This window comes from Dendrobates tinctorius, unplaced genomic scaffold, assembly GCF_039654945.1.
Source record: "Dendrobates tinctorius isolate UK_male_01 unplaced genomic scaffold, ASM3965494v1 ptg000070l, whole genome shotgun sequence".
In the NCBI taxonomy this organism is placed as follows: domain Eukaryota; kingdom Metazoa; phylum Chordata; class Amphibia; order Anura; family Dendrobatidae; genus Dendrobates; species Dendrobates tinctorius.
Window position 1 is genome coordinate 33,217,632 of NW_027361738.1, and position 16,597 is coordinate 33,234,228.

The 16,597-nt window shown below is 42.6% G+C and overlaps 1 protein-coding gene across 6 annotated transcripts in view; it reads right to left on the reverse strand.

Annotated features, from left to right (window-relative positions):
- The window catches only part of KMT2C (lysine methyltransferase 2C), a 312,840-nt gene that overhangs the window by 222,425 nt on the left and 73,818 nt on the right, over positions 1-16,597 (reverse strand). For all 6 annotated transcript variants that reach the window (XM_073581565.1, XM_073581564.1, XM_073581563.1 and 3 more), the window contains exon 4: positions 3,970-4,155. In XM_073581565.1, coding sequence (XP_073437666.1) covers positions 3,970-4,155 — 186 coding nt within the window. The remainder of the gene's footprint in view (positions 1-3,969; positions 4,156-16,597) is intronic.

Sequence of the window (16,597 nt, forward strand, 5' to 3'; positions counted from 1 at the left end):
GATAATGCACTGTCTCCAGCTGCAAATAACACAACTGCATCTCTGGCTGCTATGGGCATAAAAGAGGACAAACTTATGGTGTGGCCACCATCTTCCCGTGACCTCCACCCCATTGAGAACCTCTGGAGCATCATCAAAAGGAGTGTCTATGATGGCGGGAGGCGGTTCACATCTAAGCAACAGCTCTGGGAGGGTATTCTGTCCACATGCAAAACAATTGAAGCACAAACCATCCAAAAACTGACAAATTCAATGGATGAGAGAGTTCAGAAGCTTCTTTCGAACAAGGGGTCCTATGTGCAAATGTAACATCACCTAGAATAAAGTTTTGACTTGAAAACTGTTTGATTTCATTTTGTAATAAGCTGATAATGCTTATAATTTCACAATTGACCATTTTTTTGTTCAAAATAAAAAGGTTGAAAACTCTGCTGTGCATAATAATTTGTAACATGCATTTTGAGTGTTTATTATATTTAAAAATATACTGTTTTCATAGGCAGTTTGTTCAAAAACATTGCAATTATACTAGAATATTAGATGACTGGAAAATAACAATGACTGCAATTCATATAGGTAATTTACAGAAAATATGAGGAAATATTTTTTGTATAATAATTTGGAACACAGTGTATATATAACACTATGTAATAAACTATGTAAGTGGCAAGAAACAGTTTTCAACAAAACCATACTAAATAACATTTGTGCAGTCTATGAATTTGTTCTAAGAAATAGAATTGCCTCCATCAGATCCTCCTTCATAGATGACCTCAAATCTGACCTAATAATTTTAAGGCTAGAGAACAACCTCTCTGCACTAACCTGGGTTGGAGGCAAAGCCGTAACCACATGGGCAACATCTCTAACAATTTCCGGGTATAAAGGAATTGCCTCATGCAGTCAGTTTTGATGAACGGTTGAATTTTTCTATTTCTTTGAGAGCAAGTGAAACATTTTGCTGAAATATGGTCAATCTGCTTGCTATAGGAGACGGAGTGAAATCTTTTTCCTTGCGGCAACGCTTTGCCTGCTCCATGTCATCCAAATACTTGTCAAAGTCAAACTCCTCATCTGATGAAGATGAAGATATGGCAGCAGTAGCACCGTCAGGACCCAAGTCCTCTTGCGCCTGGCAGTCCTCCTGTAGGCCACTCATCCTAACTGCTACCTCAGTCAGAGCTTCTTTTCCTTTAGTAAGCTGTTGATCATCAAGCAGTATACAATGACTCGGGTCCACATAAACAGCTGCCAGAAAAATTTTATTTTTCTATAGCTGCGTCGCTCTTCGTTTCATTGAAGCAGAAATGCCATCTGCGATTAAACCTCCTCTTTGGGACAGGCAAAATAGCAAGTTCTTCCACTCCCTTATGAAAATGCCAGGAGTTTTTAGTCACGGTTTTTAGTCAGTTTTTAGCTTGTAATTTTTTAGTCACGGTAAATGGGTGATTAAGCAATTCCTTCAATTCAGCCACCTGTGTCCATTGACCTTCATTTAGGGTTACCTGAGGGTTTACCATATGTATAAGAAACGGTTTTAGTTCAAGCAATCGCTCAATCATTAAATAAGTGCTGCCCCACCAAGTGGCTTGATCGACAATTGCCCCTTTCCCAGCACGTCTCTTCAAGATGGAATCAATTTTAGGGGTTCTGGCAGCAATAACCAATTTCCTCACTTTTCCAATCAGATTTCCAGCATGTCCCTCTTGCAGACTATCTCTTGTTGCCAGCTGCAGTGTGTGCACAACACAGCGCATGTGATGAATATGAAAGTGTTTTGAAGCGCCTTAAACAAGATCATCTATTTCTACAGTATAATTTTGCTGTTCTGTTGTAATATCTGTTTGTTCCTCAATTACATGAACAGCACTATGGCCTTCCATCTCAAACACACTGAATCGTAAATTTTCTTCCAGATGTTAGTTCATTACTCTCATTCATCAGTTTAATTGTAGTTATGTTTGAAGCACAAAAAAAACAAAAACAAACAAAAAAAAAAGGCACCATAGCTCCATTCCAATAAAACTACAGGGCCTACAGTACCCATCCATACACCTCCTACTGACTGGTAGAGGCTTTCTTGTTTATAGCATATAACTTGCATTGAAAGTCTCAGGAAGAGGTTTGTGCCAAGCACTACAGAGAATAAAGGGCTTTCCAGAATTAAACTCATCACCTATCCACATGACATGTAATAAGTGTTTTCTGGCTGTGGATAAACTGTGCAAATTGAGCAAGGCTTGCTGCCGGTCACAGCAGAAGTGCACGTGATCATCGCACGTGCACCATCACTCCATCCGTATAGAGAAATTGGTGACCCCATTCACATAAACACTGGGATCCCTAGAACCCCCACTAATCACACATCCTGTGGGAATTGGATGCAATTATAGGAAAATCCTTTTAAATAATGATCACTGATAAAACAGACTACAAAAACACGCGGTTTCTAATGTAAATTATCCAATGGCTAATAAAAAGTGAGTGGAAGACCCACACAGGTGGCTAAAATTGTTGGTACCCCTCGTTTAATGACAGAAAAACCCACAATAGTCACAAACCACTTGAATCTGACAAACGCAAACAATCAAAAATCTATGAAAATGAACAAATGAAAGTCAGACATTGCTTGTCAATCTTTTACAATGTAAGTCTATTGCGAGTCAGAACTAGTCTCCATAGGCTTACACTGTAAGGGTATGTGCACACGCTGTGGATTCGTGTGCGGAATGTTCTGCGCGGAATCTGCTATTTTTGGCTGAATCTGCAGGTCAAAATCCACACGTTTTACCTGTGGATTTGGCTTACATTTTTACACCTGCGGCTTCCTATAATGGAATGGGTGTAAAAACGCTGCAGAATCCGCACAAAGAATTGACATGCTGCAGAAAATAAACCGCTGCGGATCCACAGCAAATCCGCAACTTGTGACCATACTCTAAGAGAGACTTTGGCTCACAAGTAGAGTGAACAGGAACATCTGAGAAGAGGTGACATTACTGAGAAAAACAAAACGGCACTGGATATTTGAGAGAGCAGCAGTAGGAGAGTTTATTAACACGCTCACACTACACTACATACACATATACAAAGATTTAGAGGGAAATAAAAGTTAATGAGAGCGCTTCTTGTAAATCTGACAAGACGACAGTGACTTGCAAAGCCAGATAAACAATCCTATATCAAACACTGAAAAGGTACTAGTCACCAACTTTTGATATTTACCCTGCACTAGCCAAGGATAGATCGTTCATCTTTCAGACATTCAGGTTTTTTTTTCCCTTTTTTTTTTTTTTTCAATTGTTTATGTCCGGTTGCACACACTTTGAAGCCAGCAGGCCTCATTCTTCAGCTTTTACACCAGCATTCTGGAGTAAAACGCTTTGAAAAGTTGTAAATATATTACCGCAACCGGCAGCTGAGCTAACATTTCTTAACTTTTGGCATTCTGACGCCATTTTTATCCTGTCCCAACAAACTTGGTGGGATGGGGTAATTCATAATCTCATACCCATTAGATGATAGACTGAACCGGTCGATATCAGCAGGTTCAACCAACATTCATCTATTGAATAAAGGATAAGATGAATATTCCTCAACTCCAGCATCTGTCGGAGGAGACTCATGAGGCCCAGATACACATTAAATTGGTCTCCCCAAATTCAGAACATTCAACCAATAAACATCTGTGTCCAGCAGAGCGCTAGTGAAAAGATGGTTAGCGAGAAACATACAGAGAACAAAGTCACTGTCATCTTTAGGACAGTGTGCTTTCAATCTTGCTGACATCACCGGTAGCCCGAGGACGTCCATTTTTAAGCATTAGAAGCCAGAGAAGAGTCAGCGCATACAAAGACCTACAGCTTCTCTAGTATTAATACCCCAGCACAAAAATCACATCCGCTTAATAAAAATATGGGAGACAAAAAGCACACCAAGAGAAGACACTGGAAGAGCATGAATACTCACTTTTGATGCCCTCGTTTCGCCGACTTTGCGGTGGGTTTACAGGTGCCAGTGCTGCAATTAGGGTCTTTGTTCTCAGTCAGTGTTTTCCATGGAAGGATAAGGTCAGGTGTCGGACTAAACTGCTTTAATTCACCTTGCCCCAATAAACTTCGTTCACCACAATAACAGAAAGCGCAAAGTTGTTCACTAAAATAGATGAAAGAAAAATAAGATTTAGGCGAATGAGGTCTTCACAAGGCGCCCTGTGCAGCTGACATACAAGCCCCGTGTTAGGGCTTCTCACAGCACCTTTGTCATGGTTTTTTGTCACCATGTTGCAGTTTTGGTCAGTGTCATGTATTGCTGCACAGACACCTACACCCATAGTTTATACTTGATATGACAACTCTGTTTTGGGTGCCATTAACCTCATGATACAGAAGTACAGCCCCAACACATCTCAAGATACAAGATTTTAGCTAGATGCCATATTTAGACAAGTGTGGTTTCCGCTACAAGCCCCAAAAAAGGGTCCAGCTTCCAGAACTACTAAACAGAGTAATAACACAGCGATGCCCCCTATTAATGGGTATAAATAATGAACCACTCAGGAATCTGGAAAAGCCTGGAACAGTCCTATTACTCCTCACCACCCAGCGTTCCTAAAAGCCAAAAGAAATCAGACAGCTCACTGTGGCCATTATTACTTCTTCTCATAATCCAGCTCATCATTTCTATATTGCAGTAATAAAGCAGGCAGAGAGTGACGTGAAGCATACAAAATGTCACTCTCCTGCTAGCAGCCACTTCCGACCCATGAATGCTCCTAAGTGGGGGGTGGAGGCGGACGGCGGTCTCACCAGGACAAACAAGATGCGTGTCCGGCTCTCCGCACTGGAGACGCACTGCGCAGCTCACTCTTGTATGAACCAGCAGACATTGTGGTCAGTGATTTCTCGTAATGTAAAGCAGTCACTGTCACATTTCAAGAGAATTATCACATTATGTGATCAGTCTTCCCATTATAGAGCTTTACGGCACACTGCCAAGAGAAGTTATAAAGATCAGACCAGTGGTGGTCCCGGCAGTAAGACATCCGCATGTACTGAGAACAGGAATGCTTAGCCCCCCGTCCTTCCTGGCACAGAATTTGCTGCTTCGGTACGGATAGGCTACTTTTAATAAATGGTCGCTTGGACTGTGATTTTACAGAATACCTTTATACCACCTTGTGGTTGGTTAGCAGGACCGACCATCACAAAATGTAGAAAATCAAATCCGCACTAAAGCTATGTAAATAAAAAAATTATCTTTTTACTCCTTGAATTGTTTTCATTTATGTTGGATTGCTAAATGTAAAGGGAATCTGTCGGTAAGATCAACCCCTTCAAACGGTACACATATGAACTGTAAGTGAATCCATAGACACATATCTTCAATCTGAACTCGTCCTGAGTAATTAGTATATTCATATGCAAATGAGGCATTAAGTGCTCTGGGCGTGACGGAGAACTTAGAGCCTCCGCCTCCTGTAGCTCCTTAAAGGAATCTGGTCACTAGGTTTTTGCCACCTAATCTGAGAGCAGCATGATGCAGGGGCAGAGTTCTTGAATCCAGCGATGTGTCACTTACTGGGCTGCTTGCTGTAGAATTGATAAGATCACAATTTTAATTAGCAGGAGATTATCACTAGAGGGACTAGTAATCTTAAGCCCCCGTTACACACTGCGATATCGCTAGAAATATCGCTGTAAAGTCACCGATTTTGTGACGTTGCAGCGACATTGCTAGTGATATCACTGCATGTGATACTTACCTCCGACCGGCTCCCCCGCTGCTCATCGCTGGTCGCGCGAGAACTCCCTGGATCATTTCTCGTTGTCAGCTTCCTGTGGCGCCGACAAGCGACGCGGGCGGGAGGACGTCAGGATCGCCGCGTCTGACAGGTAAGTAACGACCCCCGACCGCTGCTATGTCGCTGGTGAGATCTGCCTGTGTGGCAGCTCACTAGCGACCACTTAGCGATGCACCAGCGATCCATATCGCTGTCGGGATCGCTGGTGCATCGCTATGTGTAACGGTACCCTTACTAGCAGGTAGTCCTCCATTTCATACAGAGCTCAGCAGTAGGGGAAAAAAAAACAAAAACTGCTAGATCTGCACCAGAGAAAAGTGATTTGTAGCAAAACTACAGAAAGCAGCCAAGTGACACACTGCTGGAATCAGGGTCTGGCAACAGATGACATGTTAGGTCGTGCTCCGTTCACTAAATAACTCATTTACATTTAAATTAAAATGTTACTCAAAAATATTTACAAACATATTACCTAAAATAAAAATGCTGCAGTAAATGTGGAGAGGCATTCGAGAATTGCTCACCAGTACATGTGGAGCATTGGATTCTGGCTCAGTGACCAAGATGGTGACTCACATGATATTAGCGGTGCCCTGGTGATAGGGTAATTACTATTGATTTTGTTTGTCAAGTGTACAAGATAAAAGTTGTCATTTGAGCAAAACAACATCTGGAGAGGAAAGGAGCCATTTTATCAGTTATAGAAGTATTGCTTTGAAGCAATTAAAGTAAAAAGGGTTACAGTTTCCAAAGCAAGGGAGGGATGTACGGTACATGTGGTTATTAACAGCTCTGCAGCCTTCACACCAGGTGAATACTGTAATGCGGAGAGGCCGGGCCAACACTGCAACAAAAAAGCCTCTAGGTTAGGGCTATGGGGCAATCATAAAACTGTTTTAGTGTTTTGAGTTTTCTGTGTAGGGGGGGGGGGTTGAAAAATAAAAACAAAATGCAGATTGCAATATAGACCATGGCAAGAGGGCAGCGTGTAATTTGCGAACAGCGACAGAAGTGCATTTGCGACTGTTTCAGTAAGTTGCAGGTCACAGTGTGAAACAACTGTAAATAATCAGGAGTGATGTCACAACGAGACACCTGCGATCTCAGTCACGGGGCACGATTTTCTAAGGGGTCCCAATGCGCCTTCCACAGTCACACACTTCCCAAGCTGTTACATTTTCTGCTGCTGGTCGCACGTTGCACACAACTCAATTGGCAAAAGATTCCAATACTAGTCACAGGTGACTGCCACTTACCAGCGACATTCCTGTGATTTGGATGTTTTGGGTATTTTTTTTTTTACCGAAAAATGACAGCTCAGAGATTTGAGTGACAGGAAGTCGCAAGGCGAGTTGAACAAATGTTTTTGGTCACGCAACCTGTCTAAGAATAGCTGGTAAGTGACACACCAATGTATTTTGTCCTAGCCTTAAAAACGGTGTGCGACTTGCAGGACACTGCAGCGCAGATTGGGCTGTGATCACAACCTCCCCATCTGTGGACGTCGGGCCCTCAGACCATCCTCATGGAGTCGGTTTCTAACCGTTGGTGCAGACACATGCACATTTGTGGCCTGCTGGAGGTTATTTTGCAGGGCTCTGGCAGTGCTCCTCCTCTTCCTTCTTGCACAAAGGCAGAGGTAGCGGTCCTGCTGCTGAGTTGTTGCCCTCTTACGAACACCTCCACGTCTCCTGGTGTACTGGCCTGTCTCCTGGTAGCGCCTCCAGCCTCTGGACACTACACTGACAGACACAGTAAACCTTCTTGCCACAGCTTGCATTGACGTGCCATCCTGGATGAGTTGCACTATCAGATCCACTTGTGTTTGTTGTAGAGTCCGTCTCATGCTACCACAAGTGTGAAAGCATAACATTCAAAAGTGACCAAATCAGCAGCCAGAAAGCATTGGTACTGAGATGTGGTCTGTGGTCCCCACCTGCAGAACCACTCATTTATTGAGGGTGTCTTGATAATTGCCAATAATTTCCATCCTTTGTCTATTTCATTTGCACAACAGCATGTGAAATTGATGGTCAGTCAGTGTTGCTTCCTAAGTGGACAGTTTGATTTCACAGAAGTTTGATTTACTTGGAGTTATATTCTGTTTAAGTGCTCCCTTTATTTTTTTGAGCAGTGTATTTTCTTTATTTGATTATTTTCCCCTACCTATGGGGTGTGATAAAGTGGGGGGGTATTTACTAATTTTTTTTATTTTGATCAATGTGATAAGAGTCTATCACAGTGATCAAAATGTACCTGGAATGAATGAATATGCGGGGTGCTGGCCGGAAGATCTCGGCAGGTGCACTACGCATGCGCCAGCCATTCTAGAAGATGGCAGCGCCCATGGAGGAAGGCCCGGAGATGGAGGGACACCGGGACTCGGGAGGTAGCGGGGGGTGGAATCGGATGGCGGGGGGACCGGAGGGCGGAAGAGGGGAGGGGAGCAAATACTGGCAGCGGCGGCAGATCGCCTTCGTCAGTCAGGGCGGGGGCAGATCGCCGCTGTCAGATCGCAGTCTCAAGCCATGGCCGATGATATTGCAGCATCGGCCATGGCTGGATTGTAATATTTCACCAAGTTTCATTGGTGAAATATTACAATTGCTCTGATTGGCTTTTGAAAGTGAAGCAGCCAATCAGAGCGATCGTAGCCACAGGGGGCAAAGCACAAGTACAAGTCCTCCTGTACCTGCTAACGGGTGACCTTTCAGTGACCCTGGTCACCCGACCTGCAGGAAAGCGATCCCGCCATGAAGCCTATGTAGGCATCATGGGTCGGCATGGCACGAATTTTCATGACGCCTACATAGGCGTCAAAGGACGGGAAGGGGTTAATGATTATGGAGGCCACTGAGCTCTTAGGAACCTTGAGTACTGCAGAAATTCTTTAGTAACCTTGGCCAGATCTGTTCCTTGCCACAATTCTGTCTCTCAGCTGGACTCCAATGAAGGAGTAGAAACATCTCAATGAGGATCACAAGGAAATGGACAGTATGTGACTTAAATATGAGTGTCTGAGCAAAGTGTCTGAATACTTATGACCATGTTATATTTCAGTTTTTTTTTTTTAATAAATTTGCAAAAAATTCTACATTTTAGCGCAGGTCTTCCTGTTTATTTTGCAATTCTACATTTCTGTTTTTTTCAGTCAAGATGGGGTGCAGAGTATACATTAATGAGAAAAAATGAACTTTTTTTTAATTTACCAAATGGCTGCAATGAAACAAAGAGTGAAAAATTTAAAGGGGTCTGAATACTTTCCGTACCCACTGTACTTTTAAGATGTGTGACAATCTGGTGTAATGTAAGGTAAAAATGTATGTAGAAATATGGATCGTTCTGAAAGGTTCACAAACTTTCAAGGAGGAGTTTCGGTATGTCTGACAGGATTTACACCAAAGTTATTTTTCCTAGTTAGAAGTTAAATGCAATGATAGACATTTTTGATAATCTAAACAAGGATATTTGAGAGAAGATACATGAAGAGCAGTCTATCTTAGTATGAAATGTTTAGCTTTTACAGATATGCATTATATTTGAATTCAAGTTCTACAAGTCAAGAAAAAAAGAAATAATGCATAAAACATGTTCTGCAAGGTCAAGTAATCTCAACAAAATGACCTTGAACAACTTTATGTACTAATATACTCAATTATCAGACCTGTGCAATCTCTGGAGCCCAGATGCTTCAGAAACTAGGACTCTGGAAACCTGCTCCAAAATCAAGTACAATCTCAGGAGCCCACCATAATTTCATGAGAACTTTTAACATAGTTTTTCCTCATAGATACAATCAAGTTTCCTTACTGCACTTAGTAGGTGGTGTTCTGAAGGGTAAATCAATTAACAATTCTGATATCATCAGAGACAGAGGGGGATGTGTAATAAACTTTACTGTGGGCCAAGTAACAAGCAACAAAGATCAGGCATTCTATAATCCAGAGAAAAGCCTAGAAATTTTGACAAGCAGATATATACACACACACTATATATATATATATATATATATATATATATATATATATATATATATATATATATATATATATATACACACACACACATTACTATCTATATATACACACACATACGTACATGTATACATACATACACACGTACATATACGTACGTACACAATATGACATATATATGAATATAAATACTATACATACACATTATATTATACAAATACACAAGGCAAGTGAAGTAAGTATTGAACACGTCACCAATTTTCTAAGTAAATATATTTGTAAAGGTGCTGTTCACATGAAATTCTCACTGGATGTCGGTAACAACCCATGTAATCTACGCAGGCAAAGACAAACCATAGATGGCCATAAATTATGTGTAATAATGAGGAATGGGAAAAAGTATTGAACAAGCTAACGCAACTATAATACTTCATACAAAAGCCTTTGTTGGCGATGACAGCTTCAAGACGCCTCCTGTATGGAGAAACTAGTCACCCGCATTGCTCAGGTGTGATTTTGTCCCATTGTTGCACAAAAACACACTCCAGATCCTGAAGGTCCCGTGGGCTCCTTCAATGAACCCTGAGCTTTAGTTCCTTCCATAAATTTTCTATTGGATTCTGGTCAGGTGATTGGCTGGTCCTTTTAAGCAGATTTATTTTTTCTCTCTGAAACCAATTGAGAGCTTGTCTGTGTGTTTGGGATCATTGTCCTGCTGAAATATCCACCCCCTTGTTTCATCTAGTAGATGGCAGCAGATTTTTATCAAGACTGTCTCTACCATTCATCCTTCCTTCAATCATATGAAGTGTGCCAGAGCTGTATGCTGAAAAATAGCCCCACACCATGATGTTCCCACCTCCAAACATCATTGTTGGTATGATGTTTTTGGGGTGATATGCAGCGCCTTTTTGGCCTCCAAACAAGGTGTGTATTATGGCATCCAAAGAGTTCAATTTTAATCTTCTCATTTGTTGTGCAAACTCTAAATGCACTTGAGCATGCTTTTTGTTCAGCAATAGTGTTTTGAATGGTGAGCGTGCATACAGGCCATGGAAGTTGAGTGCATTACTTTGTTTTTCTTTGAATCAATTGTATCTGCTGAATCCAGGTCTTTCTATTGCTATCCATATGTGGTCCTTGGCTCATGGTCAACTTTTCTGACAATTCTTTTCACTGCTCTGACTAAAGGTACTGTCACACTTAGCGATGCACCAGCGATCCCGACCAGCGATATGATGCGGTCAGGATCGCTGATAGATCGCTAAGTGGTCGCTAGTGAGCTGCCACGCAGGCAGATCTCACCAGCGACATCGCAGGGGTCGGGGGTCGCTACTTACCTGTCAGACGAGGCGATCCTGATGTCCTCCCGCCCGCGTCCACGTGTCGCTCGTCTCCACAGCAGGAAGCCCCAGCAGGAAGCTGACCATGAGAAACGGTCCAGGACGTTCTCGCGCAATCAGCGATAACCAGCGGGGGAGCGGTCGGAGGTAAGTAAACAATAAGGTTGTGAAAGTCTTGATACAGCTCACTGGTTTTACCCATCATGAGGTGTCTCTTATGTGGCACCTTGGTAATGAGACACATTTTCAAAGGCCATTAGTAGAACCACTAAATATCACTAAGTGGCCGAATTGCTTTCTAATTAATGATCAATTTCAGCTGGTGTCCTGACTTTCCATGGCATTTTGCCAGCACTGTGGGGTCAGAGTTGTGGAGACAGAGTCGGTATAAAATGGACAGACTCCTAAAATAAATAATAAATTTGGTACAGTAGTAGAAAGCACAATGTGCTGTAAATTTTTCATAAGAAATTTGGGAAAGTTATGAAATGTCCTATAAATGTCAGTTCTGTTCCAGATCTAATGATCTCGACTTCTAGTGAAGTTGAATCTGTTCTGCACTTTATGTACATGCTCAGCAGTGAACCTCCTCCATTTCATGTCAACAGCACCTTTAGAAATTTACTTAGAAAATTTGTGATGTGTTCAATACTTAGTTCACAGGCTGCGTGTGTAGAATACACACACACACACAGGCAAACAAAAAGCTTAGAAGTAGTTAGTACATGCAACTTCCTATTTTTGCCCCTCAGAGACTTGTCAATCACCTGGAGAGGTGCTGGGAGAAACCAGCCGGGGCGGCACCAGACTAGTATCTTCTCTGGGTATGGTCACAGGTTGGGTAATCTAACTATATTACCTGGCTGCAATCAGCCAACAAGGCTTTGATTTATTTTGAAAAAGAATCAGTATCAACATGACAAAAAACTGAATTTAAAACAGAACCATTTAATTTGACTTCAATACTATAACAAACGGATCCAGAACTTAAAATTATGGAAAAAAAAACCGGATCCATTTTTCTCTCATTTGAAACTGATCCGGGAAGCAAAATATGGATTTGTTTCCAACAGATGATTAATGGACATTCGAGCTCGGCTTTAGGGCTCAGATGTTCGTTTTTTGCGTATGCGTGCCATCCGTGTTTTTCAAGGATAGAACTCGTACCTATGCCCGTCTATGGGGGCTCTTGACATGTCCGGATTTTTTGCATACAAGTGGTCCCTGCAGAATCGCAGAGGCATGTCAGTTATTGATCAGAGTATAATCCGAATGTGGTCTATTTCTCACAATGTGTTCAGAGAAAGTGGAGAAACTTTTTCCTTCTTCACATGAGAAATACTGACGAAAATCACTGATTACCCTCGATTAGTTTCTCTCCAACATGAATAAAAAAAAATCCAACATCTGAATGCAGCCTCACAGGGACAGCCACACCACTGTGACACTTTTGTACTGTATTAGTCCATTTACACACATGGTCATACAAAGCACAGCCACGTGGTCAAATATTATATGCATTTCTCATGCAGGTACTAGGTGCTAATATTATAGCCCATGTGTAAAGACAAACTGTAAGGCGATGGCCATAGGTCAATGCAACACCGTCAACTTAGGTTATAAACTCTTAACCCCTTAATGACAGCCAATTTGGTACTTAAAGACCAGGCCAATTTTTACGATTCTGACCACCGTCACTTTACGAAGTTATAGCTCTAGAACGCTTTAACAGATCCCGCTGATTCTGAGACTGTTTTTCTCGTGACATATTGTACTTCATGTCAGTGGTAAAATTTCTTCGATATGACTTGCGTTCATTTATGAAAAAAGGAAAAATGGCGAAATTATTTAAATGTCACAATTTTCAAACTTTTAATTTGTATGCCCTTAAATCAGAGAGATATGTCACACAAAATAGTTAATACCGTATATACTCGAATATAAGCCGAGATTTTCAGCCCGTTTTTTGGGGCTGAAAGTCCCCCTCTCGGCTTATATTCGAGTCATATACACCGGGGGTCAGAGGGGGAGGGGGGGCGGGGGTGTCAGGTCATACTTACCCGTCCTGACGCTGTGTCTTGAGCCCCCAGCTTCTCCCCGTGCTCTCTCTTCCTGCCTTCAGCGGTCACGTGGTGCCTCTCATTAAAACTCATGATATGCGCATATTCATGAGTTTTAATGAGCGGCACCACGTGACCGCTGAAGGCAGGAAGAGAGAGCACGGGGAGAAGTTGGGGGCTCAAGACACAGCGTCAGGACGGGTAAGTATAGCGATACTCACCTGTCCTGCGTCCATGGCTGCTTGCTGCTGTCTGTGTCTGTCATCGGTCAGTGACTTCAGACAGCAGAGGGCGCGGTGACGTGGTTAGTGCGCGCCGCGCCCCCTGCAGTCTGAACGTCACTGACCGATGGCGTAGCAGATAGCGGTGAGCAGCCATGGACGCAGGACAGGTGAGTATCTGACACCCAGCGACGGAGAGGTGAGTATGTCATTTTTTTTATTTTTACATGCTGCAGCAGCGGCAGCACATGGGGAAATAATCTTAAGGAGCTTCTAATGGGGGCAGCACATGGGGAAATAATCTTAAGGAGCTTCTAATGGGGGCAGTATATGGGGGAACAATATGGAGCTTCTAATGGGGGCAGTATATGGGGGAACAATATGGAGCTTCTAATGGGGGCAGTATATGGGGGAACAATATGGAGCTTCTAATGGGGGTAGCATATGGGGGAACTATATGGAGCTTCTAATGGGGGTAGCATATGGGGGAACAATATGGAGCTTCTAATGGGGGCAGTATATGGGGGAACAATATGGAGCTTCTAATGGGGGCAGCATATGGGGGAACAATATGGAGCTTCTAATGGGGGCAGTATATGTGGGAATAATCTATGGAGCATTTCCCACCCTAGGCTTATACTCGAGTCAATAAGTTTTCCCAGTTTTTTGTGGCAAAATTAGGGGGGTCGGCTTATACTCGGGTCGGCTTATACTCGAGTATATACGGTACAAAACATTTCCCACGTCCACTTTATATCAGCACAATTTTGGAAACAAACTTTTTTGTTACTAAGTTATATTGGTTAAAAGTTGACCAGCGATTTCTCATTTTTACAACAAAATTTACAAAACCATTTTTGTTTTTAGGGACATCACATTTGAAGTCACTTTGAGGGTCCATATAATAGAAAATACCCAAAAGTGACACCATTCTAAAAACTGCACCCCACAAGGTGCTCAAAACAACATTCAAGAAATTAAACTGAAGCAATGTGAAAGGAAAAACTGAACATTTAACTTTTTTTCCAAACATTTTACTTCAGAACCAGTTTTTTTTTTATTTTCACAAATTTAAAAGAGAAAATGAACCACAAAATGTGTTGTGCCATTTCTCCAGAACACGCCGATACCCCATATGTGGGGGTAAACCACTGTTTGGGCGCATGACAGAGCTCGTAAGGGAAAGAGCGCCGTTTGACTTTTTCAATGCAGAATTGGCTGGAAATGAGATCGGATGCCATGTCACGTTTGGAGAGCCCCTGATGTGCCTAAACAGTGGAAACCACAAACAAGTCGCACCATTTTGGAAACTACACCACCCAAGGAACTTATATAGATGTATGGTGAGCACTTGAACCCCCAAGTGTTTCACTAAAGTTTATAATGTAGAACAGTGAAAATAAAAAAAAAATAAAAAAAAAAAAAACATCATTTTTCCACAAAAATGATATTTGCCCGCAATTTTTTGATTTTCCCAAGGGTATCCGGAGAAATTGGACCACAAAAGTTGTTGTCCAATTTGTCCTGAGTACGCAGATACACTATATGTGGGAGAAAACCACTGCTTGGGCACACGTCGGGGCTTGAAACGGAAGTAGTGACGTTTGGGAATGTAGACCTTGATGGAATGGCCTGTGGGCATCATGTTGCGTTTGCAGAGCCCATGATGTGCCTAAACAGTAGAAACCCCCCACAAGTGACCCCATTTTGGAAACTAGTCCCCCAAGGAAGGAACTTATCTAGATGTGTGGTGAAAACTTTGAACCACCAAGTGTTTCACTAAAGTATATGACACAGAGCAGTGAAAATAAAAAAAAACAAAATTGATTTTTTTCGCCCCCAATTTTTTATTTTCACAAGGGTAACAGGAGAAATTGGACCCCAAAAGCTGTTGTCAGTTTGTACCGAGTACGCCGACACCTCATATGTGGGGGTAAACCACTGTTTGGGCGCATGGCAGAGCTCAGAAGGAACGGAGCACCATTTGACATTTTCAACGCAGAATTGGCTGGAATTGAGATCGGACGCCATGTCGCGTTTGGAGAGCCCCTGATGTGTTCCCTGATGAGGGGAAACCACCCATTCTAACTCCAACCCTAACCTCAACACACCCCTAACCCCAACACACCCCTAACCCCAACCTTAGCCCAAGCCCCAAACCTAACTTTAGCCCCAGCCCTAACCCTAACTTTAGCCCCAGCCCTAACGGGAAAACGGAAAAATACATTTTTTTAATTTTATTATTTTTCAATAACTAAGGGGGTGATAAAGGGGGGGTTTGAATTACTACTTTATTTTGATCACTGTGATAGGGTCTTATCAGTGATCAAAATGAACCAATAGGAAAAATCTATTGTTGCTGGGTGCCAGCAGATTTTGGCGGGCACACTGCGCCTGCCATTTTCTTACCGGAAGAAGATGCTGGGGGGGAGGGCCCAGGGACACCGGGAGGTACCGGGGGGGGGGGGGGGGATTCGGAACATCAGAGGAGAAAGAAATTAAATGGCAAATCAGACTTTTTGTGGTCGCCGTTATACCATTAATAACGGCGATCGCAACCCCAGGGTCAGTAAAAACCATCCTGAATCATGTTCTCTGGGGTCTCGGCTACCCCCGGCAGCCGAGACCCGGATAAATTCTGACTCTAGGTGTATAGCGGCCCCCAAACCTCAGCATCGTTAAAAAGCGGCGCTGTGGTTTAAGTACCCTTAACTGCCGCCGTTTAAATGCGTATCAGAGGTCATTAAGGGGTTAAAGAGAACCTGTCACCAGTGAAGACATGTATGGTTTAGTAAATGCTTGTTTCCCAAATATAAAATGTTTTTTTCTGTCTGATCTGCCAATCTTCTGAGCTCTGGATTCTATGGATCATCCACTCATCACGCACTTTCCTCCCGAGAGGGTGATGAGCCATCCGAAGCCAGAGCCCAAAAGAGGGGTGCAACAAAAGGAGAAATCACTGGAAGAAAACCAGACTCACATGACAAGCAGCGAGAAGATTGTCTGCAGCTGTTAGGACAGATGTGGCAGATTTTAAAGTTGTGGACAAACCCTTTAACAGCAAAGAGTATGAATGCGTTAAAAGGAATCTCCAGAACAAAACACTGGTGATTCTTCAGACAACTAATGCTTCATTATGCGGTTTTCCAGATCCATCTCTTCTGAACCTCTCCTTTCCACACATACACATTACTTA